This window comes from Aquarana catesbeiana, linkage group LG05, assembly GCF_042186555.1.
Source record: "Aquarana catesbeiana isolate 2022-GZ linkage group LG05, ASM4218655v1, whole genome shotgun sequence".
NCBI classification, from domain to species: domain Eukaryota; kingdom Metazoa; phylum Chordata; class Amphibia; order Anura; family Ranidae; genus Aquarana; species Aquarana catesbeiana.
The window spans coordinates 465942801-465969209 of NC_133328.1; the positions used below are offsets into that span (position 1 = coordinate 465942801).

The 26409-nt window shown below is 42.0% G+C and overlaps 1 protein-coding gene across 2 annotated transcripts; it reads right to left on the reverse strand.

Moving 5' to 3' along the window:
• Positions 1-498: 498 nt before the first annotated feature.
• On the reverse strand, positions 499-17949 carry TGIF1 (TGFB induced factor homeobox 1). 2 transcript variants are annotated; one of them, XM_073631420.1, is made up of 3 exons: positions 17437-17949; positions 8627-8853; positions 499-1962 (listed from the first exon to the last, which is right to left on the reverse strand). In XM_073631420.1, the coding sequence occupies exons 1-3, from the start codon at positions 17450-17452 to the stop codon at positions 1387-1389; spliced, it is 819 nt and encodes a 272-aa protein (XP_073487521.1). In that variant the 5' UTR covers positions 17453-17949; the 3' UTR covers positions 499-1386. The 2 variants fall into 2 exon arrangements, with proteins under 2 accessions (XP_073487521.1, XP_073487522.1); XM_073631421.1 differs by lacking the exon at positions 17437-17949 and adding an exon at positions 14377-14401.
• Between the last annotated feature and the right edge of the window lie 8460 nt (positions 17950-26409).

The following is a 26409-nucleotide window of genomic DNA, read 5'->3' on the forward strand; positions in this document are numbered from 1 at the left end:
ATATAAATTGTGTATTATAAAAAGTATAATAGTGGTCAATCAAACCTGCGGGTGGTAAACTTAGTTTTTAGTGGATTACTTGTGATCAAATTTGTAAAGAAAAAAAAAAAAAAAAAAAAAAAAAAAAGAAGAAAGAAGGTGGGTGGAAAGTGGTTGCAATTGACTGAAACCAACATGTTTACACCAATCATTTATAGTCGATTATAAAAAGGGCCAGTCCACCTAAAACTTATTCAAGCATTTACAGTAATAGATGTTTCAAATATGAAAGACGTAGTGTCTTAGTGGAACTAAAGCTGTAGGAAAAAAAAAAAAAAAAAAACACAAAAAACTTATTTTGGAAGTTCCAAAGATAAATGAACTTAACCTTTAGCTGATTGACCCAGATGGAATGGTATGCACAAACACTAGTATACATTATTGCATTCATTTCAGCCCCTCTACAGAAAACAGGAATACAACACTTTTTTCATTCATATGAAACAAACACACTACACGTTTCTTTGTTATTTCTATATTACAAAAGAAACATACAAAAAAATACATGTCAAAGAAACAAATTCTTTACATAGCAGTTAATAGTCCAAAAAAGGGAACAGTATCCAGTTACATGGTATTCTAATGCCATTCCCAAGTAACAAAAACACTCATTTTTACATTAAACTTTAAACAATATTTTATTATATACTGAAAAAAAAAAAAAAAAAAAATGGAAAACGAAAATGTGGTAGACAGTATGTGAGCATGATCTCCTGCTCTGGAATGATAAAATGTCTGGGTTTTTTCCTTTAATATTGCACAGTCTGAAAGGTACCAAAAAATATTTCATAAAAAAGTCACAATCTTGGGAAGTATCTCACATTAAGCAAAATCTACCAAGAAACATAACGCCTGTTTCTACAGTAGCTCTATCCTATAGAAACATTGGAATGAAAATACAGTATAGTCAATGTAGGTGTAACTGTATAATATATACAATCACACAAACAAAATACTTGCTATTAGCTCTCCTTCACCCCTGAGTTTAAGTTATTGAAAGTTTGAATGAGCCCATGAAAAGTTTTGAAACTCAACATCCTTTAGAAACAGCTACAGAGAATCTTAACAAAAGTCAAAAGCTGTAGTCACAGTTTGTTTTTTCGGGGGCTGAGAAAAGAAAAGAAAAAAAAAAAAAAAACCCACAAAGAAGAAGTCTTCAAATCGAAAGGGGTAAGACTTTGTGTCAAGAAAGCTTCACTTTGACAATCCCGTGTGCAAATAACACGAATATATATTTATATATAAAAAAAAAAAAAAAAAAAAAAATGCAAAAGGTCTTTGATATCAACATATCAACTTGAGCAGTTCAAAAGGAAATGTTCTGAACACTTTACAAGTGGGGGGAAGTTAGGACAAGAGTTTCGACTGCAACTCCATCTCTGCTGCTCGCTTGAGGGCAACATCAACCAATAACTGGAATCCACTGAAATCCTGATTGTGATCTGGTGGGGTAGGTGGAGGAGTGTTGAAAAGTCCGCTTTGTGGGCTTGAATTTTGTCCTAGTTTAATAGTGTCTTCGTGGCATACAAGTGAGGTCTCTGTTAGGTTGTTTGCCTCGGACTGCTGCTGGTCTGGGATCTGTCCAGCATTCAACACATGGGTGAAGTTGAAAGGAACATCGTTTAGTGATGTTACAGTGGTATGACAGATGACTGAGGGGCGAGCCAGAAGAGACTGCTGAGAAGACAGTTGAGAGGCCAGTAACTTCCCTGAGTTCTGGTTAGATCCCGTTGAACTGATGCAAAAAGAGTTTTCATCTATAGTGGGAATGTAAGGCTTTGTCCCTGTAGGAGAGTCCATCTGGATCACATCAGTGATTTTGGCCCCTTTTCGAGAAATGGTGAACTGATTCGGATCTTTGCCATCTTTTCTTAACATATCGGGCAAAAGCCTACGCCGTGCATTGATGAACCAGTTACAGACCTACAAAACAAAAAAAAGTAAGAAAAGCGATTAATGTGTTGTTTTATGAACTATATAAAGCTATTAAGTACTGGAAAAAAAAAAAAAAAAAAAAAAAAAAAAAAAAAACTTTGGATCATCAGCTGTTCTGAACAATGACAAGCAGCCTAAGCATCAATGAATGAGGATGAAATGCTGCCCAACCCTACTGTAATTCTGAGATGGGGTAGGAATTTGCATTACATAAAGCATCTAGATTTTTAGGAGCATTCCCAGTTACAACCATGCAAAACTATGCATAGGAAGAAGTGTAACTTACATTAAAGATTAACTGGCTAATGCTTGCACACAATAATCACAAAATTAATATGTTTAACCCACTTAAGGGAATTCTTATTTGGAGTAAAAAAAAAAAAAAAAAAAAAGAAAAAACCCCACACAAGAATTGGAAAACCAAGATTTGACTCATAGGAGGAAGAGCGTTACTAAAACTGGTGAACACAGAATTTGGTGCAGCTGTGCATAGTAACCAATCAGCTTCTAAATTTGCTTTGTTCAATTAAGATTTGACAATACAACATGGTAGTAGATTGGTTATTTTGCACAGCTGCACCAGACCAATGAAAGGTCAAAGAATCAGCAAAAAAAATAAAGTGTATATGCTATAATACCACTGGGCTAATTTACTAAAGGAGTTGTGAAACTTCCCACAATAAAAAAAAAAAAAAAAAAAAAAAAAAAAAAAAAATTGTGTGAATATTCAATTATCCAATCATGTACAGGTAAAATAAAGTACCGTAAACTGGATTTTGCTTTTAACATTACTTTAACGTGATTGTATAGCTGAAGTGAATATTTACACATTTTATTTTGTAAAAATTATTTCCTGGTCATAAGACCAGTGACAGCAGTAGAGTTTGGCTGATTTATTAACCACTTGACAACCAGCAACGTAACATACGTTAGTAGACTTCAAGTGGTTATTCCAGGATGATGGCTGCAGCATGTTTTATTTATTTATAGGCAGCGGGAGGGAAAATTCACCCCTTCGTAGTCTTTTTCGGGATCCCCCGTACCACCGAGGAGTCACGATTGACCAGTCGGTACTTCGACCGGCTGATCGAAAGGCCGAATAAAGACCAGATCAGCTTTGTTTGGCTATGGTGACCTGGAAACGATGACCAGACACCACTTCCGATTTTCCCGGATGTTAATGGCGCCATTTTATAAAATCAAAAAAGCATTGGAACACACCAATCTTAGGTGTTTAGAATGCTTTTAAAATAGAGTTCGACTGATGTTTGGCATCGGCAGATTATTATGCAAATTAGGCCGATTAACACACCGTGTACCAGAGCCAGAAGGTGAGTGCGGGGAATCTGAGGCAGGGGCGGGGCGGAGGGAGGAAGTCAACCGTGCTGCATTCTGGGAGTTGTAGTCCGGAGGCAGGAGGTGTCAGGGGACGAATGGAGCCGTGTCTTCTGTCTGTGGCCAGGGTAGGGGGCCGGAACGGAGCCAGGAGCGCTCCGCTGGTGGGCACTGATGAAGTGGCAGTGAAGGACAATGATAGGCTGAACTGGTGGGCACTGATGAGGTGGCACCCCCACCTCTCCACCCCACACATTAACCTCCTTCCGACCCCCAAAAAGAAAAAGAAAAAAAATGCAACATACATCGGCCAGAGAAAAACCCATATCGATCAACCTCTACTTTTAAAAAGGCAGAGGAGGGATCTGCGGGTCCTATAGACCCCAGATCTCTACATAAAAAAAAAAAGTGCCCGTGACATACCTATTGCTGTCACAAGAGATGTTTACATTTCTTGTGACAGCAATAAAAATTTTATTTTTTAGGTGCCCCATTCAAAGCTGAACACATGTGTCAGTCACACACGTGAGGTATTACCGCAAACAGCAGATCACGGGCAGTAATTCTAGCGCTAGAGCTCCTCTGTAAATCTAAAAGTAGTAACCTGTAAAGGCTTTTAAAGTGTCGCATGGTAAAATTTACACCTTGTCCCTGTTGCATGGACGTGATCAAATTTTAAAGCATGACATGTCTGGTATATATTTACTCGGTGTAACATCATCTTTTATACTTTACCAAAAAATTGGGTTATGTATTGTTTTTTCCTAAATTGCATGTTAAAACCTACTGTGCAAATAACGATAAAAAAAAAAAAAAAAAAGGGTCAGAAAAAGGCCTGGGAGGCCAAGTGATGAATCTTTCCTTACATCAGCATTTGGTTCAAATATACAAATTAGCATTTTTTTTTTTTTTTTTTTAAGGAAATCAGCTGTAAAGTTGTCAACTGCAGCAAACCCCTTTTTATGACAAGTTCAACAATTTGCGTACATCTATACATCATGCATATAATATTCCTACCGTTTAAAAACTATTGTAGTTGTACTGTAAAGCGCTGCGCTATATAAATCCTGTATAATTTTTTTTTTAATAATAATAATAATAAGTAGCAAATATGTCTCAAGCTGGTGGTTCATTATGTTTGTGTGCTATGTACACTGTACGTTTTATTTTTTTTCTACACATTTTGACAGAAGGCGACTCACAATGTGATAATATCAAGATGTGTTATCAGTGTATGTAAGCAGTCTGAGGTTTTTGTCGATTGAGGTCTCTCCATCATTAATCTTTCACAAAGTATTAAAAAGGTTCATGAACGTGGAAACAAAAACAAAAAAAAAAAAAAAAAAAAAAAAAAGTAGGAAGTCTTACAACTACAGTCACATCTGTTGAATCAAACGTGTGAAACAGCAGCCAGCACTGACACAAAGGGCCAGTTGTCAAAATACACAGAAGAAGCCCTACCTAATAAAGCCTGAGGACAGATACATTTATGAACTGGCTGAATGCTTTTATTTTAAACTGTTCCTTGCATGTCATTTCCCATACCTTAGGCAAATGGTGGGAAATTTTCCTTTGAAACAAGATGCTGTTTGTCTTCTAGCAGAGAGTACAGTGACTCACTAGACTGCTGAACTTACTGTGCTACCAGGCATGACTTCAATGACCTCATTCCAAGGTGCACAGCATTAACCATTACACTACAATGATGTCTCGGGACCACCAAAACAAAGCCAAAACTTCATAAACAACTTATCTCAATTACTGGGCTTCCACCGAAACATTTCAAATGTTTTTATGAAGTAAATTTAAAGAAGCAACATTATGAAGGAAACCTGTTTATTTAGGACACGTGCAGTGAATGGTGGTCACCAGGACAGATAGAGGGGTGAATTTCCCCAGCAGGGACACAGACCGCAATGAAACCTTGACAACCGGGCCAAAACTTCACCATTCTATCCAAAGCTCTGGAAATCATGCAGGTTCCAGACTCTGATTCGTTTATATGAACAATATATTTAAATATCTCATTTTCTGGGGAGGTTGAAATGGTCACAACACAGAGGATTTTTTCCCCCCACACTTGTAAATAAAGAAATTGCATGAACAGACTTTAAAAAGACTAAAAAAAGCGCAAGGTTTAACTTTTTGGGAAAAAATAAATAAAAATGCACATTATTTTTTTTTGGAGCCTGTAAAGCTTTGCACCAGCGATCGGCAGATCACTGGTGCCGTGCAGATCTCCAGCAGATATGCCAGAGTATCTTCTTACTCATACAGGTAAGCAGAGACAATCTGACAGGAAGATGGTGCTCCTCAGTGCTGTGGTAGTTCATCGAAAACTACAATTCGACAGCCGCAAAGGCTGCTGGACCTTGTAGTTTTTCATGCATAGAGCCCAGTCAATGAGTGATGCCAGCGGCTGGGTGGGCAGAGCCCCGCTCAGCCATGTTTTGTTTTTGTTTTTTTAAATTGTGACAGCTAGCAGGGAGGGAGAAGACCCTCGATAGCTGTCACAGTAAGGCTCAGGGAGGTGCGGGGGCTAGTCAGTTCGTAACCTAACCCTGAATATGGGTGTAACATGGCGAGCTTATCCTTTAAAGAACTCCAAGCCAAACAAAAAAAAAAAAAGTATATTATATTATATTAATATATATATATATATATATATATATATATATATATATATATATATATATATATATATATATATATATATATATATATATATATATATATATATATATATATTTTCACTGAAGTCCATGACAAGTACCAATAGTCAGACAACTAGTTTTTTCAAAAAGAGGTCAGCAATGGGCAGCCTCTATACTTTCTGGGTGGAGGATTCCTTTAATGCATTCAGTATGTGTGCCAAAAGTTTCCTTATTGTATGTTCAGATTTTTTTTTTTTTTTTTAATGCACGCCGCCCCCCCCCCCAAATCAACCAAAACCCAATTTCCTGATCACATGAGCCAGAAACAGAGGCCGACTATCTTGTTGACCTGACGGGCTCAGCAGGTGTATAATAATATTTAAAACACTTTGGACGTGATGAATTTCATAAGGATGATCACTCAGTAGTCTAATTGAAGACAAAATATTAATAGTAGCACAAGTTGCAATCTTACAGGGAAGTGGACATTGTCTTTTTAAACCAGGAGTGTCAAACTATTTAATTTCGGGCCGCATCAACATTATGGTTGTCGTTAAAGGGCCCAATGTATCTGTAAGACTATATCAAATTTTATCCAGGGCTTTTTCTTCTGGAATAGGTGCAGGAACTTAACCACACCCTCCCTCCCACTGAACCACATCGGACTGTGGGTATGGCCAAATTGAACTAACAGTGGGGGATCTTAAAGGGGCAATAAACATCAGGAGTGCGTTACGTACAGGGTGCAGGGCTGAGAAGTGCGCTACGTACAGGGTGCAGGGCTGAGAAGTGCGCTACGTACAGGGTGCAGGGCTGAGAAGTGCGCTACGTACAGGGTGCAGGGCTGAAAAGTGCGCTACGTACAGGGTGCAGGGCTGAGAAGTGCGCTACGTACAGGGTGCAGGGCTGAGAAGTGCGCTACGTACAGGGTGCAGGGCTGAGAAGTGCGCTACGTACAGGGTGCAGGGCTGAGAAGTGCGCTACGTACAGGGTGCAGGGCTGAGAAGTGCGCTACGTACAGGGTGCAGGGCTGAGAAGTGCGCTACGTACAGGGTGCAGGGCTGAGAAGTGCTCTGTCTCTCTCTAGCTGCCCCTGTAACAGAGGCGTGCCCCGTCTATTCCATGCAATTGGTCAGTAAGTCAAGCCATCAGATTTGTCAGCACAGCCAAGCTCAGGAATTAAAAAGAGGCAGGGCATGTGCAAATGTGCCAAATTCCTAATTTTTCCAAATATAAAGACCCATGTTTTAGGGCTAGTGATGGGGACAAGTGACAATTCCACAATGATTAGACATTTTGGACAAGTGCAAGTACTATTTTTTTTTCACTTTTCCAATAAAAAGTGGCCTAGAATTTTTATACTAGATTTTAAAAAGACAGAAACTGTATCCCTTTAAGATTAGTAAACAGTACCAATTACTATGTTCTGCTATAAGTCATATTAATTTATACTGCAAGCTAAAAACATTTCCTTTATGCCAGATATCAGCAAGCTGTATCACTGTCATACCAGCTGTTCCATGTCAAATACATCTGTGTTCAACTAACATTTTTCGGATTTATCAGCATAAAAGACAGAATGACTGACACAGCCTGAACACCTCAAATGATTTAATAAGGATATGGAATGAGAGAATGATTTTAAACAACCTTTAATACTGTCATATACGCGTTGCTGCAGTTTCGGCTAACCAATCAGAACACGAGATTCCTGACTTTCTAATCTGGCACAAGTAATAGAATGCAGGTACAACATATGTACAACATTGTGCTATTAGAACCTATTCAAAAGTTTTTAAAAAGAACTGTCCCTATTAAAAAAAGGCACTTGTTGAAAAGTGCGTCAAAGATACAGCAAAACAAAGCAAAATATTTAACCTATGCGCCACACTAAAATTCATAGATGATTGCTGTGCCTTAAGCCGGCCATAGATGGTGCGATTTTCTTTCTCTTCCGCTGAGCCATCGTATTTTCCCAGCGGGGGATGCGCAGTGAGCCATCCCTGCCAAAACACAGTGATAATTGCTAGCGGCTATAGCTGCTGGCAATAAAATCGCATGAAAAATCCGACATGCCCAAGTCGATCAATGGAATGACTTAGGTACAATCAGCCTGCCCATACGTGGTTCGAATCTCCCTGCCGACATTCAAACAGTCTATGGCTGGATTTAGACATGTTCTGGCACTTCCTAACATAATTAGGAGTTGCCCTAGTCCAGTGATGGCGAACCTTGGCACCCCAGATGTTTTTGAACTAAATTTGCCATGATGCTCATGCACTCTGCAGTGTGGTTGGGCATCATGGGAAATGTAGTTCCAAAACATCTGGGGTGCCAAGGTTCACCATCATTGTCCTAGTCCATCCCTACTCACAACTCTCTACTGGCCATTAAGACTGTCTACAACAATGATGAACCAACAGGAAGGTGTGGCAGGTTGTTGTGGGCTGGTGAGCTATTGACACTTGAAGCCAGTGAGATAGTTGCTATTACTGGCAGTTGTATTTAAAGACATCTAGAAATCCCACTTTTGGATCTGCAAATAGCTCAGCTTCGTAATAGGTTTTGGAAAGTTCATGTATCTGTAGGGAAGAGTTTCCAAAGTTTCTAAAGTTTCCACCCTGCAGTCATAGGAGTTGTGTAAAAGAATCTCTTGAACATACCTGTAGCGTAGAGAGATGAGTCTGCCGGGACAGAAGAGCCTTCTCTTGTTCTGAGGGGTAGGCATTGTATCGATGTTCATACAGCCAGTCTCGCAGAATCTGGACTGACTCTTTGGGTAGATTTCCCCGCCGCCTCCTCTTCCCTGAGCCAGCAGTGGAGGAAAGGTCTAGCGGAATATCCATACCATCATCATCCTCAGTCTCACTGCCTGACAGAGGAACTAAACCTAAAAAGCAATAAATAAAATGTGTAATTACTACAAGGCTGCAAAATACCATCAGAAGACCTTAATAGATCTAAAAAGAAGCACACAATTATAAACTTTCTTGCAAAGTACCTCAAACATTAAAGGGGAACTAAACCCAGCGCTTTGTTTCCCAAAACAGTTACATTCAAGGCATGCCTCTGGTGATACCCGTCACAGTTGCCAGTGTGCTTATGACAGGTTTCAACCAAACGTTCATGCCCTCAAAAGGGTTGGTGTCATAGCTGATCACATGTGCAGCACAGTGACAGCTGCAAATCTAAATAGAGGATAAAACGCCGCTTTCCACAGCCGTAAAAGAGGAACGTTTAATACACTTTAGGTAAAATTTTCTATTTGGTACTTTTGAGCCAATGTGTGACCTGACATTTATTCTAAACGAGGTGTACACTATACATATACATATACAGTGTTCCTATACTTGGCCCTTAAGCCAGCCATAGATGGATCAAATCACGGCCAGTTCTGCAGGGACCAGCCAAGATTCAAGTCAAGCCATCAAGCGACTTCTTTACAACCAGCCTGTCCGATTTTGTACATGTGATCACTGCCAGTGGCTATAGCAGCCATCATTGTGTTCTGCTGACAGGGAAGGGGACAAGCAATTTTCTTTCCTTCCACCTGTGGTGGAAAGAAATAAAAGTGCATAACCTGTGGGCTGCAGTGCTTTGCACAAGCTAGGTTTGCAGCCAGGTTATGGATTTGAGGCAAGGGCTTCATTAGGCTCATCTTCAACATGTGTATGAAGTTCACCCCTAAACTGATGAAATCTACAGCTCCAGGGCAGAGGCAGATATAAAAGAGCAGGGTCCTGATGATACACTCAGGGAACAGGTAGAAACTCAACCACAAAGACAACCAATTTAATCAAGCAACCTATCACAAACATTTTATTTCAATTAAAACGGTAATCTATTTGATTACTTTTGTTATTGCATATTAAATCGAAATGGCAGCAGAAGACTCTACACTTTTGCAATTTGGTCCTTTACGAGTGGATACCACCTTTAAAAAAAAGGCACCATAACAAAATCAATATCATGGATAAAATAATTGCTAAGGCTGTCAAGTTAAAAGTATGACAGCTCAATGGAATTCTAGTTTTTACTGGTAGATATGGGGTCATTTAACATTTTTTTTGGCTTTAAATTTGAAGGTATTAATGGTGAAAATACAGTATTTCTGCTATTCCCGAAAGGAGTTATCAATAGGGATCCTGAGATTTTATTAAAAAAAAAAAAAAAATACAAAAAAATTTCACAAACCCTGGAAAGCATATAACTACATTTTGCAGATACTTGTAAAATAACACATTCTGTAGCAAAACTGAAAAAAATTACACAAATATTTCTTGGGCCAACAGGGCAAATACTGCAAATGGTAAGTTGTATGGGGATATTACAAACGGCCATTAGCATTACTGCCCATGGTCTTGTAGGACCCTGCCATTTCTGAATTCTTAAGTCCACACCTGCTTATTGAATGCACTGCTATCGCTCCACTATCCAATACAAGGGTTTAATGTACTTCTCACAAAAAGCAAAAAGAGTGGGAAACCATCAAATAATTCTGTTCATAATCTTCGTATTGGACAGGTTTGTGCCCACATCCATCTAGAGATGTGCATTAAAATGGCAAACCTACACACACACACACACACACACACACACACACACACACACACACACACACACACTTTTTTTTTACATTTTTGTTAGTCAAGACCAGGGGTCTCCAAACTTTCTAAACAAAGGGCCAGTTTGACGCTCCTTCAAACTTTGAGGGGGCTGGTCTGTGGCCAGTAAAAGTAGATCATCATTCATTGTTGGGATCAGTGGAAGGAATAGTGCCCATTCATTGGTGTCGGAAGGAATAATGCCCCATCATTGGTATCAGTACAAGGCATAGTGCCCCATCATTGGTATCAGTACAAGGCATAGTGCCCCATCATTGGTATCGGTACAAGGCATAGTGCCCCATCATTGATTTCAGTGGAATGAATAGTGCCCCATCATTGATGTCAGTGGAATGAATAGTGCCCCATCATTGATGTCAGTGGAATGAATAATGCCCCATCATTGATGTCAGTGGAATGAATAGTGCCCCATCATTGATGTCAGTGGAATGAATAGTGCCCGAAGGCCAGATTTTTTTTTTTTTTTCTTAAAACAACCCATGAGCAAAGAGCCGCATTCAGCCTCCCCGAGCCGCAGTTTGGTTTTGACAAGTGGTCTCCAATGCAAGCCATAAGCTCTTTGCAGGCTGAATGGGAGAAATCATTCAAACTTCACCATCATATTAAAATAGTGGGATCTGCATTGCTGGCTAATGTATTCCGACAGCTGCAGCATCATAGGCTGTCTAAATACCTGACCAGTGACTGCATTTGATTGAATCCAGTCATTGTTCATCCTTTCAAAATCTACTTTTTAGTCAGTCAGCATAGGCCTCAAAATGATTTCTTAAATTGCCTTTTCTCACAGGCTAGAGACAGTAAATATATGACTGTTCTCACTAACTTTTTACCTACTTCTCTATTATGGACATTACAGACCGGCAAATTCATGCGAGAAGAAAACTGCTCAAAGAAAGAACTTACAAAAATGGTTACCTTCCATGATCAAGGCACATCCATTCTAATACAATGCAAATCTCCTAAAACCCAAGGCAAATATCCCCCAGCTCCTGTGTTCCAGAGCCCTGACCCATCGAAAGGCCTATAACTCGGAGATGGTGGGACAGAACTCTCCAACACATGAGTTGGTCCAAATTAACATAATTCAAACTTTTTTTTCTAAGGAAGCTTTATTATGTGCAGACACATGCTGTGGCATGAAATGGCAACCAAGTAAAATGTATTATGTCTTTACGTAGACTTTCATTCAGCCCCAAAACAGAGATTGAAATGCACAGCTAGCCCATAGTGCCCTCAGAGCCTGTCGGAGCATTCATGGAGTAAAGAATGCTGATTAAACAGATATCAATCACTGCACATTCCTCAAAAGGTCCGTATCAGTTGTGTGGTGGAATCAATCTGTCACAGATCTTTGACAGCGTCTCACAGAGCACTTCTTACACTCGCACAGCGCCATGTGACTCAGCGGCGGTACTCTACCTCACATCTTGGCCATTGAGACTATGGTTAAAGCCACAAAATGTTTTGTTAAATTTCAATACCTACCACAAACCATCTAGGGTGTAACATGACGAGCCATATACCACTACAATTTCTCCTATATCACAGAAGGAGCCGTAATTTTGCATTAAACGCTGAAATAACCACAGAAGCAATGACTTAAAAATATCTGAGAAACACAATACGGTCCTGAATGAGCGCCTAGTGTAAGTGACCCCAATGCCCCCCCCCCCCCCCCCCCCATTACTGTTCTATTGTCCATTAAGTTTTAGTGCTTGGTAAGGAGCCATTTCCTTTTCCAGGGTCTATGACTGACACTGACATCACTTTGCTAGTACATTATTTTCCTCTGACAGGGCTGACAGATGACTCAACAGCAGTTGCAAAACAGAAACCCGAGGGCTGCTTATTTCACAGTTTAAACTTGCTGCTGTGACAATTCACTTTAGACATTTAAACAAAAACGCAAGATGAATAATCTTCCATTGGAGCGCCTATATTTCATACATTCAATAACCACAAGCTCCTGTGCTATATAATAAAGTTGTGTGCTCACTAACACACTGCAGCGACTACAAGCCAAAACTTTTTTTATTTGAAGGAAACGGAATCCGTAAACTACCATCTGCTTCTCTTGCTTCACAGATCCCAGATAAAAGTTAATAGTGAAGCTATGATTACTTGTTGCTTTGTAGGAGTTATTGTGACCTTCATAAAGCGCGGGCTAACGCTCAGGATACATGCCAAACAATATAACTGCACCAGGATATGTAAACATATGGGGAAAAGAACAAGGGCTCTGTGTCTGTCTATCCCAACAGGAAACTGCCCAGACCAAAAAACAAGTAGTCATAGTTCTTATCAGGTGAGTAAGTAAACAGCGCAGTTAAAGCCCTTTCTGCTTGAAGTGCATTTGTCATTCTTTTTTAATTGTTACTTATTATACCAGATACAAGTCTTTAATGTTATCTACGGCTAGTTGAAAGAACTTAGAATAGCCAACATTTTCTGCACAAAGGAGCCGGTTCATTAAAAAAAAATTAGGTAAAGTGCGGCTTCATTTATAAAATGTTGCCAGCAATTTATACAAGTTCGATATATAGTCGGAAGGTGAAAGCTGCCCCATAAATATTATTATACAGGATTTATATAGCACCAACAGTTTACACAGCACTTTACAATATAAAGGGGGACAGTACAGAAAAAAAAAAAAAGTAGGAGGGCCCTGCTCATGGAGCTTACAATCTAAAGGAATATGGCTTTCACCAGTTTATTACACATTCTCCTTCATTAGTTTGAAATGTAGTAAAAATTTTATAATAATAATAATAATAATAATAATAATAATAATAAATTATATATATATATATATATATATACATATACACACACACACACACACACACACACACACACACACACATACATACATACATACACACACACTCTGTATAAAAAGGCCTTTGAGTATATGAAGAGAGGATAAAATAAATACTCTACATTTTTTTTTTTTTAAACACCTTCCATCCATGCTGCCAATAAAACTTCACGTCAAAGTGATGTGCCCACGACTACAACCCAAAAAGCAATTGTCAATTACACCGATCTACTTGGAACGCTGAATGGAAAATGCTTTACCACCCACAAAGCAACAGTTGATTTTCTTACATGTGAAAAGGTAAACAGGGGGCTGCATTGCTCTGCATACAGAAGATTCCATAGGAGCACAATAGAACCACAAACTTCAAAGTGTTCCCTTCAAGCCCCTGCAGCAGCTGTCTCTCTGTAAAAGAGCTGTAGGCAGTTCCACTGGTTTTTTTCTGCATAGATTTTATAAACTGACCTTTAAAACTTGTTAAGACACCAAAAGTTGAAAAAAAGGTGACAGTGACAGATGTCACTACATATTACAGTTCTGAGGGTGGAAGCGGTAAGAGGAAAAAGAAAAACAAGCACGTGGTGCTGCTGAGAAAGAACACAACACACATTATTTGCTAACGAAACTACAGGCTAACGAACAAAAACTTAAATACATCTGCCCTAGAGAAAAGACAAACTGATAACAAAAAGGTGAATACATGGTATAACAACACCAAAAGAAATTACATAAGACATGCTTCTGTGTGTAGTCATAAATCTTAACTCTGACATACACACTATAAAAATACATACATACATATATATATATATATATATATATATATATATATATATATATATATATATATATATATATATATATATTAATAATAATAGTAATTAATGCAAAAAATCAAAACCCATGGTATAAAAACAAAAAGTAGCAGTAGACAGTTTAGTTAAATCAACCAAACATTGTCATTCTTTACCCAGAAATTGATCAAATATGGAAGCCAATCCTTTGGTTGCCAGGGGATACAGCACTGAGTTGGGCCCACCAACAAAGAAAACTTGGTTTTACTACACAGTAGAACTGAAAATGCAAAATAAAAAAAAAAATAAATAGAAAAAATAAAGATTAGAATATTATATATAAATAAAAAGGAGAAGGAAGAAGCAGCAGCTAGAGAATGAAAATCATGCTACTGATCTGTCACTAAAACAAAGCAGAATGCATTGGGCAATCTGACAGTGGAAACAAGTTTCATAAAGGAATTAAAGGGACTTTCCAGTGCAGCAAATGTGTCAAGTTCCCCTTCATGGGAGTATCATCAAGTACCTCCTACATATATGTTACCATGGAATCTATTAGAACAACCAAAAAAAAAAAAAAAAAAAAAAAGTGTAATAATGTTAGTATAAAAAACAAAAAACAAAACACGGATTCATTTCCAAAACTGCCCGGATAAGTTTATTGTCCTTCAGGACCACATCTACTTTACTGCACTGAAAACATTGGTGCCACACAAAAGAAGAGCAATATAAACCCTCTCTTGCTTGCCACAATCTGAACAAAAGATCCAAACATGTCCAAATGGCAGGGGGATGGGGAGGCAAGTCTTTTGTTTCAACGGCTTGAAAAAGTTTCAAGCATCTGCAAGCACTTTCTCACATCCTGATCTGTCAGCAGTACTGCCCCCTCCCTGTCACCCTGTTCCTCTCCTTCCAACGTGCCCTGCTGTCTAGTATCTGAACAATGCTGAGCACACACAATCCCCTTCACATGGCACATACAAAGTCAGCTCTTTTCTCAGCTAGTCACTCTAGAATTTCCTCCAGCGACAGACAGTCATCAAAGGGTCCCTGTCCAGGAACAGTTCTTGGGCCCTGTATTCAATGTGTCGAGACAGATGTAGATAATGAGATCCCAAAGACTCATACGTCATAATTTGTGACTGGGGTCAGACAACAAACAACCTCTTTCCTCCCAGTCCAAATGTGGTCAAGAGAAGTTTGGAGAACCAAATCTGTAGTTGATGCTAGTCAGGCAGGAAGTGAAGGAGGTCCTAGTTACCTCATAACACCTGGAGAATGGTGAGGGCACCATAAAGGGGGCCTTCCACTTCTCATCTGGTCTAGAGTCAATCACTGTCCTCATTTCAAATTCAAATAGGGTCAAGAGGAATTGGGAGAAAACATGTATTGGTGTTAGTTAAGCAGTAAATGAAGAAGGTCCTAGCTGCCCCATACCACCTGGACATCAACCTGTAGAACAGTGAGGGCACCATAAAGAGTGCCTTCCACTTCTCATTGGGTCTAGAGTCAATCGCGGTCCTCATTTCACATCCAAATGGTGTGTAGAGGAATTAGGAGAAGATGTCTGTTGATGTTGGCCAGGCATGGAGTGAAGAAGGTGCTTGCTGTCTGATACTACTTGGACATACTAAACTTGGAGAAGAGTGAGCGCACCATGAGGAGCACCTTCTAATTCTCATCTGGTCTAAAGTCAATCACTGTCCTCATTTCAAGTCCGAAATGGTGTCTAGAGGAATTGGGAGAAACGGTGTGTTGATGTTGGCTAGGCAGGGAGTACCACTTGGACATACTAAACCTGGAGAATGGTGAGGCCACCATGAGGAGCAACTTCTACTTCTTACCTGGTCTAGAATCAATGTCTTCACCTCTAGCCCAAATGGTGTCAAGAGGAACTTGGAGAAGCAAGGCATTTGTGTAAATCTGGCCAGGCATTATGCTTGTTGCTCGATTCCACTTGTGACATAATAAACCTACACAATGGTGAGGGCATCACCAAAAGGGTCCTCTCTTTTTCACTTGGTTTAGAATCAATGTCCTGATCATTATCACCAGCACCTGCCTGACTGAACTCTAGTACATATGGGCTCCTAAGTCCTAGATGGCCCTTGTGCTACTAAAAAAAAAGTTTGCCAAATGTTTCCATCTACCCCCTACTACGTGTACCCGAAAGATGTAGCACTCATCCAACTACAGACAGGAAAATAACTCTATTGTCATGGGGAAAACCAACAGCAACTGAAAGTCCTTCCAAGTGATTTAAAATTCCGCCCTGTGTAAGGTGCATCAGAAATAAATAAAACGTGGAAAGTATGACAGGTCCTGTCATAAGAAATCTCTAGTGTTCATACACGTCATCCGTGGTATATGTAAGAAATAATAGGCCAGCATGCTAGAAGAGAGAGTGTCAGAGTGCCTCATGGAGCACATGGTACTCTGAGGAACAAAGGAATTCAAACTCCAGCAGCCAGAGGGGATGTACTCTGCTCCAACCAAAAAAAAAAAAAAAAAAGTTTCAAGACTTCATGGCTCCGGCTTCCAACTCCATCCAACTCTTGGGAAAGTGGTTAACATGGGGGGATTTTTTACAGAATCAGCAAAACATCCATCCTGAGAAGTTATTTCCCCATTCCCCTCAGGAATGCAAGCCTGATTTCCAAACAAAGACTTTCCCAGCTGTGTGGTCTGGTGACACATAAACATGACATTGGGTGGAGGAGGCAGGGATGGATGGATGGATGGATGATCAGAGAGGGGATGTGGTCAGAGAGTGGAGCCCATGTGCTCTCACTGACGTCCCTCGTGCAGCAGAAAGTTTCTTTGTTCCACAAGTGAGGAGCTCAGCCATGCTGCTGGGAAGGGGGGGGGGGGGGTCCTTTGTGTGCAGATCACTCACATCGCCAACACACGCCGTGGCGTGCTCATAACACACTTTTTATTACAGGAATAGATCAGACACAAGGCATAGATCGGTCATCACACACAAAAAAGTCATAAAAAGTCACACAAAGCACTTTGCAGACTACACAAGGCTATGGGAGTAGTTTGCATGCAGATCAAACGGGGGGTAAAAGTCTGAGCAGGACTGGGGGGTGAAGATCTGCCCGATCCCGGGATACACAGAGATCACTTTGACAGCAGCATGGGAAGAACAAACGTCCAGACAGACAACACAACCCGCTCCCCTGTCTGTCAGTGCAGACACCCTCCGTCCCCTGTACACAGCCTGGACCTACCTTTCTTCGCCTTCATCGTCCGATGGTCAGAGAGGGGTGATGATGATGATGATGATGACGATGAGGAGTTAAATGTCCGCTGTGTCCTCCGATCTGTCACTTGTCCAAGTTGTTGTGTTCTCCCGGCACCACCATCAGATCCCCCGCAGACACTCAGCCTTATGTGATCCCAGAGTCAGGAGGAGGCAGCCAAGGTGAAGACAGGGAGAGGTAGATGTAGTGTCTTCCCCTCCTAGGACTAATGAGTAATGCTGAGTGTAAGGGCTGTGTGCTCCTCCCTCCCAGGACTGTCAGACTCTCACATACACACACAGAGAAAGAGGAGGAGGAGAGAATGATGATCAGCCCTCCTGGATGGCCCCCTTTTCTCCCTTCCAAACACACTGCATACAGGCTGCAGGCAGGGGGAGCCCGGCACCGAGCACCAACACCACCGAGCTTCCTGTTATTCCATCATCTTCCCAGACAGCCGTTTGATCATTAAACTGCAGAGGCGGATCCAGGAGGAGGAGGAGGAGGAGGAGGAGGAGGGGGAGGAGGAGGGAGTCTGATCTGACAGCTGCACCAACACTCAACTTCACCCGAGGAAACTTTCCCCCTCTGATGACCCATCATCTACTGACAGCACCGGGGGGGAGGGGAGGATCTGTCATCTACAACACACACATCATCCGGGAATAACCATGTCATCTCCCCCATCACATGATGTCAGGAGGAGGCAGACATGTCCACTGCTCATCACACTCAACTGACGCCTCCTCTGACATCCCAACTGTCACTATAGGGGGGGGGGGGGGGTCATCACCATCATGGAGATCATCACACTCCTCATTAAATGAGGGTCATCATCATCATGGAGATCATCACACTCCTCATTAAATGAGGGTCATCATCATCATGGAGATCATCACACTCCTCATTAAATGAGGGTCATCATCATCATGGAGATCATCACACTCCTCATTAAATGAGGGTCATCATCATCATGGAGATCATCACACTCCTCATTAAATGAGGGTCATCATCATCATGGAGATCATCACACTCCTCATTAAAGGGGGCTCATCACACTCCTCATTAAAGGGGGGGTCATCACCATCATGGAGTTCATCACACTCCTCATTAAAGGGGGATGATCATCATCATTGAGATCATCACACTCCTCATTAAAGGGGGGTCATCACACTCCTCATTAAAGGGGGGGGTCATCACCATCATGGAGTTCATCACACACCTCATTAAAGGGGGTGATCATCACACTCTTCATTAAAGGGGGGTGATCATCATCATGGAGATCATCACACTCTTCATTAAAGGGGGGGTGTCATCATCATGGAGTTCATCACACTCCTCATTAAAGGGGGGTGATCATCATCATGGAGATCATCACATTCCTCATTAAAGGGGGGTGATCATCATCATGGAGATCATCACATTCCTCATTAAAGGGGGGTGATCATCATCATGGAGATCATCACACTCCTCATTAAAGGGGGGGTGTCATCATCATCATAGGTGTGCGCCCAGGGTGTGCCAGGTGTGCTTGGGCACACTCTAATAACCCTGCGCTGGGCAGATTTCCCCTGCTGCTTGGCTGCAGAGAAAGGGATCGGGGAATCTCTATCCTTAGTCCCTTTCTCTGTCTCAAAAGTGAGAGATCAGGAGTTTGTTTAGACCCCTGATATTTCACCAAAGCCCCCCAATGGGGCTCCTAAAAAAATTGTAAAAAAAAAAAAAAAATTAATAATAAAAATAGTGTAAAAAATAATAACATTGTAAAAAAAAGTAATAGAAAAAATATATAAAAAGAAACTACTAACACCAATCTCTGCCCTTCTGACATCGTCCACTGCTCCGGTGAACACCAACCTCTGCCATACTGCCCTATACATACAATATATGCACACATGCCATGTGTGTTTGAGCTTTGGTGTGTACACCCTAATGCAATAGGCTGTGCACACCTATGATCATCATGGAGATCATCACATTCCTCATTAAAGGGGGGGGGGGGGGTCATCATCATCATCATGGAGATCATCACACTCCTTAATGAGGGAAGAGGGGTCATCATCTTAGAGATCATCAGAGTCCTCACTAAGGAGAAAGTCATAGATGGGGCTCCTCGTATTACTACTACTACTACTATTACTACTACTAGTACTACTACTGGTCCTTAGTATGGGGGGGGGGGGGGGGTCATCATACAGTCCTCAATGAGGGTCATCATATTTATCAGCTGGGCTCATCAGAGTTCTCATTGGAGGATGATGATCACAGAGCTGTCAGTCCTCAGCAGTGACTCGTCATACATGGACTCATCAGAGTCTTTAGTGAGGATCATTGATCAGAGTCCTTAGTGAGGATCAGTGATCAGAGTCTTTAGTGAGGATCATTGATCAGTCTTTAGTGAGGATCGGTGATTAGAGTCTTTAGTGAGGATCATTGATCAGAGTCTTTAGTGAGGATCATTGATCAGAGTCTTTAGTGAGGATCATTGATCAGAGTCTTTAGTGAGGATCATTGATCAGTCTTTAGTGAGGATCGGTGATCAGAGTCTTTAGTGAGGATCATTGATCAGAGTCTTTAGTGAGGATCATTGATCAGTCTTTAGTGAGGATCATTGATCAGAGTCTTTAGTGAGGATCATTGATCAGAGTCTTTAGTGAGGATCATTGATCAGTCTTTAGTGAGGATCATTGATCAGAGTCTTTAGTGAGGATCATTGATCAGAGTCTTTAGTGAGGATCATTGATCAGTCTTTAGTGAGGATCATTGATCAGAGTCTTTAGTGAGGATCATTGATCAGTCTTTAGTGAGGATCATTGATCAGAGTCTTTAGTGAGGATCATTGATCAGTCTATAGTGAGGATCATTGATCAGAGTCTTTAGTGAGGATCATTGATCAGTCTTTAGTGAGGATCATTGATCAGAGTCTTTAGTGAGGATCATTGATCAGTCTTTAGTGAGGATCATTGATCAGAGTCTTTAGTGAGGATCAGTGATCAGAGTCTTTAGTGAGGATCATTGATCAGAGTCTTTAGTGAGGATCAGTGATCAGAGTCTTTAGTGAGGATCATTGATCAGAGTCTTTAGTGAGGATCATTGATCAGAGTCTTTAGTGAGGATCATTGATCAGAGTCTTTAGTGAGGATCAGTGATCAGAGTCTTTAGTGAGGATCATTGATCAGAGTCTTTAGTGAGGATCATTGATCAGAGTCTTTAGTGAGGATCAGTGATCAGAGTCTTTAGTGAGGATCATTGATCAGAGTCTTTAGTGAGGATCAGTGATCAGAGTCTTTAGTGAGGATCATTGATCAGAGTCTTTAGTGAGGATCATTGATCAGAGTCTTTAGTGAGGATCATTGATCAGAGTCTTTAGTGAGGATCATTGATCAGAGTCTTTAGTGAGGATCAGTGATCAGAGTCTTTAGTGAGGATCATTGATCAGAGTCTTTAGTGAGGATCATTGATCAGAGTCGTACATGGGGCTCCTCTATAGATCATCTCTGCCATTATGAGGGCTGATGATCATTCTGGGGTACATTATGGATTGCCATCAATAAGGATCATCATCTCCTATGTAATACAGTGTGGGGTATTCTTGTCTGGAATGGAAGCATAATGTAAGTAAGGGGTGACGTCATGGCGCTGGGTGTCCCGCGTGGACCGGACACGTCACGGCTCTGCGGCTGATCGCAGCACAGATTTCACTTTTCATTCTGTCACTACAACCGCCGCCGGGTGACGTCACTGGTGCACGTGACCCGCCCGCTGGAGCGGTGTGTGTGTGCGGCGGCCAATGCGGGCTGTCAGGACGTGTCAGCTGTCACATGTGCGGACGGGAAAGTGACATTTTGGCGGCATCGGTTCCCCTTTTGTGGTGTCTGCGATCCGCAGAATGAAGCTGTGCTGGGAGGGGGAGGGGGAAGTCATCGGATCCCCCCGGAGAGGACACAATGGGGGGAAAAGTGCGCCAATTTCTCTATTCACACTGATGGCGGTCACACAATCTTTGATAAACGATCGATATCTTGTCTGACTGATCTATAGACAACAGATCATGCAATAGAAGTAACACACAGGGGACAAGGATTTCAGCTGCTAGGAGATCATCCTAAATTATCGATCACATCTCTGAATCCACCATTGAATCTGATCGATCAACATACGATCATAATTATGAAGAACGTATTCTCAGCATTGCCAATCAATACAAAATGATCAATCATTTCCCACCCTGGTCCATCCACTCAAATCTGATCTAAATCCATCAGAGGGGAAGTTATGGCTCTTTAGTTGTTTGCAGATTCCATCATTTTGATTGACTGATCAATCAAATAATACAATTGATGATTCTTAGATTGTAAGCTCTAAGGAGCAGGGCCCTCTGATTCCTACTGTATTAAAGTGTATTTGTACTGTCTACCCTCACGTTGTAAAGCGCTACGTAAACTGTTGGCGCTATATAAATCCTGTATTATATTAATAGTAAAATTGTATGGCCAACATTATTTAGATTTTTATGCACCAAATAAATAAAAGTGCCACCGGACAATTCAGTCATTTGTTCCAAGATGGTGGTGCTGCCCGTCCAATCACATCCAGCCCTCCTCACTACCACTGAAGTTATGGTGTCCATCTAGAATATGAGAACATCGGCACAAGCACTGGATTATCATGGCTCACACTAAGAACGTGGGACTAAACCCTCCTATCCTTTACAGCCAAAGGAACTGCCATCTTATGGTGGCCATATAGTTAGTTAGAAATCGTTCGATACACGCGATCGTTCAACTTTGGAAACATTAGTAGTCTCATTTCGATTCTTGAAACGCAAAGTTTCATGGCAAAAAATGAACTGTCATGTCGGATTTTTGTAGTGTAAACGTTTGATTTCTAAACATTAGTAGAGGAATCGATCGGAAACAGTTCTAAAAAACCTACTGCGCATGTGCGGGTTAAAACCTAACCCAGGAAGTACAAGCAAAAAAAAAAAATGATCTCACTTTTAACCATATCCCGCCCGGCCTATAGCAAGATGACGGACCAGACGGTGGTTTCATTATCCAGACTGGGTGTCATATGATGTCCAGCATAATAAGCCCCTCATGTGCACCGATCGGTAGTGCGGTATGTCACTCGGACACACCGCATCTCCGATCTTGGTAAAGAGCCTATGATGATGAGGTTTTTTACCATGTGATCAGCTGTGTCCAATCACAGCTGATCACATTATAACCAGGAAGTGACGGTTATCGGCTTTTCCTCTATTCACGCTGACAAGGCGCAAGTAGAGGAGAGCCGATAAGTGGCTCTCCTGACAGGGGATTCAGTGCAATGATTATAAGTGCAGACCTATCAAAGATGTCCACAAGTGCCCATCTAAAGTGCCAACCCATGCCCATCATGAATGCCAATCAGTGCCCATGAGAGATGCCAACCAGTGCTTCTTCATCTGTGCTGCATGTCAGTGCCGCCTATCAATGTTGCATATCAGTACCGCCTATCAGTGCTGCATATCAGTGCCACCCATCAGTGCTGCATATCAGTGCCACATATCAATGCTGCCCATCAGTGTTGCATATCAGTTCCACCTATCAGTGCTGCATATCAGTTCCACCTATCAGTGCTGCCCATCAGTGTTGCATATCAGTTCCACCTATCAGTGCTGCATATCAGTGCCACCCATCAGTGCTGCATATCAGTGCCACATATCAATGCTGCCCATCAGTGTTGCATATCAGTTCCACCTATCAGTGCTGCCCATCAGTGTTGCATATCAGTTCCACCTATCAGTGCTGCATATCAGTTCCACCTATCAGTGCTGCATATCAGTGCCACCCATCAGTGCTGCATATCAGTGCCACATATCAATGCTGCCCATCAGTGTTGCATATCAGTTCCACCTATCAGTGCTGCCCATCAGTGTTGCATATCAGTTTCACCTATCAGTGTTGCATATCAGTTCCACCCATCAGTGCTGCATTTAATTGCCAACTATCAGTGCTGCATATCAGTTCCGCCTATCAGTGCTGCATATCAGTGTCGTCTATTAGTGCCTGTTAGTGAAGGAGAAAACGTACTTATTTACAAAATTTTATAACAGAAACAAAGAAAAACTTTTTTTTTCTCAAAATTTTCTGTTTTTTTTTATGTGTTTAGCAAAAAATAAAAAACCCCAGTGGCTTTTGTGGGGAAAAAAATGATAAAAGTTTCATTTGGGTACAGAGTTGCATGACCGCGCAGTTGTCAAAGTGTGACAGCACTGAAAGCTGAAAATTGTCAGGAAGGGGGTAAAAGTGCCCGGTATTGAAGTCGTTTATTATAGTTGGCCAGTGGGAGGGTTCACAAAAGTGAAAAAATCTTTACATCGTTTCCACTGATCAATGACAAATGTATGTTAATCATTTATTCTAATGATATGTCGACAATTGGGGGAAATATTTTGATACAATGATGGCGTTGTCGTATGCACATTCGACAGATCTTTATCAAACACAAGCGTTTTCTCTAACAACTTTCTAACCATGTATGGCCAGCTTCAGCCTCTGATCTGCAACTGCCATGTTGCTGCACATGTGATCGGTTATGACACCAGTTATTGGATCGTTTGACAGTTTGGTTGAGAACACAAGCAAATGTGACAGTTAACGATCCTGGCATTCCAGGAATGTAACTGTTTTTTAAATCAATGGGTATAAATTGGGTATAAATCTGCTTTAAAGTAAACCCACTGATTTAACGGTTTCCCAGAAGAGATCCATTTGAGGAATGCCATGAATGATAACTGTTGCGGTTACTAGTGTGCTATTGTTAGCTCTCATCCAACAGACAGCTGAGCCATCATAGAAGTGAAAGGCTGTACACAGCTGTATTTGCTATACACAGATGCATAAAACGCAAGCATGCATCTATGACCTATTCCCTGAAGGTGGACATTCTGCATTCAGAGAATATATCATACACACATGTGAGTGTTTAGAGCTGGTTCACTCCAGATGCAGTCCAGTGTGTTTCTATTCTGCATCAAAAACGCATGGACCGTGTTTAGCATGGATTCCAATGGCCCTAGTTCACACCAGTGCAGTTCGTTCCAGCGGGGCTGGTACACTAAACGGCAGTTTGTAATAAGAGGGCGGGGATATGCATTCCCCACATCACCTCACTGTCTAAGGGCAGCTGTATGGCAAGGCAAACTAAATCCATGGACCCAGAAGATAGGTAATTTAAAAATCCAAATCCCAGCCAGTGGTTGGGGATCCGGAGTTCTTCTGACTTGCCAGCCCGGTGCCCAGAATCCCAGATCATACACTCCAAATACTCCCCATTTTGATCACACCTTCTAGATAACCCCACCCTGATCACACCCCCAGATCCTCCCCACTTTGATCACACCTTCAAGATAACCCCACCCTGATCACACCCCCAAATCCCCCCACTTTGATCACACCTTCTAGATAACCCCACCCTGATCACACCCCCAAATCCTCCCCACTTTGATCACACCTTCTAGATAACCCCACCCTGATCACACCCCTAGATCCTCCCCACTTTGATCACACCTTCTAGATAACCCCACCCTGATCACACCCCCAGATCCTCCCCACTTTGATCACACCTTCAAGATAACCCCACCCTGATCACACCCCCAGATCCTCCCCACTTTGATCACACCTTCTAGATAACCCCACCCTGATCACACCCCCAGATCCTCCCCACTTTGATCACACCTTCTAGATAACCCCTCCCTGATCACACCCCCAGATCCTCCCCACTTTGATCACACCTTCTAGATAACCCCACCCTGATCACACCCCTAGATCCTCCCCACTTTGATCACACTTCCCAGATAACCCCACCCTGATCACACCCCCAGATACTCCCCACTTTGATCACACCTCCCAGATAACCCCACCCTGATCACACCCCCCAGATCCTCCCCACTTTGATCACACCTTCTAGATAACTCCACCCTGATCACACCCCCCAGATCCTCCCCACTTTGATCACACCTTCTAGATAACCCCACCCTGATCACACCCCCAGATCCTCCCCACTTTGATCACACCTTCTAGATAACCCCACCCTGATCACACCCCCAAATCCTCCCCACTTTGATCACACCTTCTAGATAACCCCACCCTGATCACACCCCTAGATCCTCCCCACTTTGATCACACCTTCTAGATAACCCCACCCTGATCACACCCCCAGATCCTCCCCACTTTGATCACACCTTCAAGATAACCCCACCCTGATCACACCCCCAGATCCTCCCCACTTTGATCACACCTTCAAGATAACCCCACCCTGATCACATCCCCAAATCCTCCCCACTTTGATCACACCTTCTAGATAACCCCACCCTGATCACACCCCTAGATCCTCCCCACTTTGATCACACTTCCCAGATAACCCCACCCTGATCACACCCCCAGATACTCCCCACTTTGATCACACCTCCCAGCTAACCCCACCCTGATCACCCCAGATCCTCCCCACTTTGATCACACCTTCTAGATAACCCCACCCTGATCACACCCCCAGATCCTCCCCACTTTGATCACACCTTCTAGATAACCCCACCCTGATCACACCCCTAGATCCTCCCCACTTTGATCACACTTCCCAGATAACCCCACCCTGATCACACCCCCAGATACTCCCCACTTTGATCACACCTCCCAGATAACCCCACCCTGATCACACCCCCAGATCCTCCCCACTTTGATCACACCTTCTAGATAACCCCACCCTGATCACATCCCCAGATCCTCCCCACTTTGATCACACCTTCTAGATAACCCCACCCTGATCACACCCCTAGATCCTCCCCACTTTGATCACACTTCCCAGATAACCCCACCCTGATCACACCCCCAGATACTCCCCACTTTGATCACACCTCCCAGATAACCCCACCCTGATCACACCCCCAAATCCTCCCCACTTTGATCACACCTTCAAGAT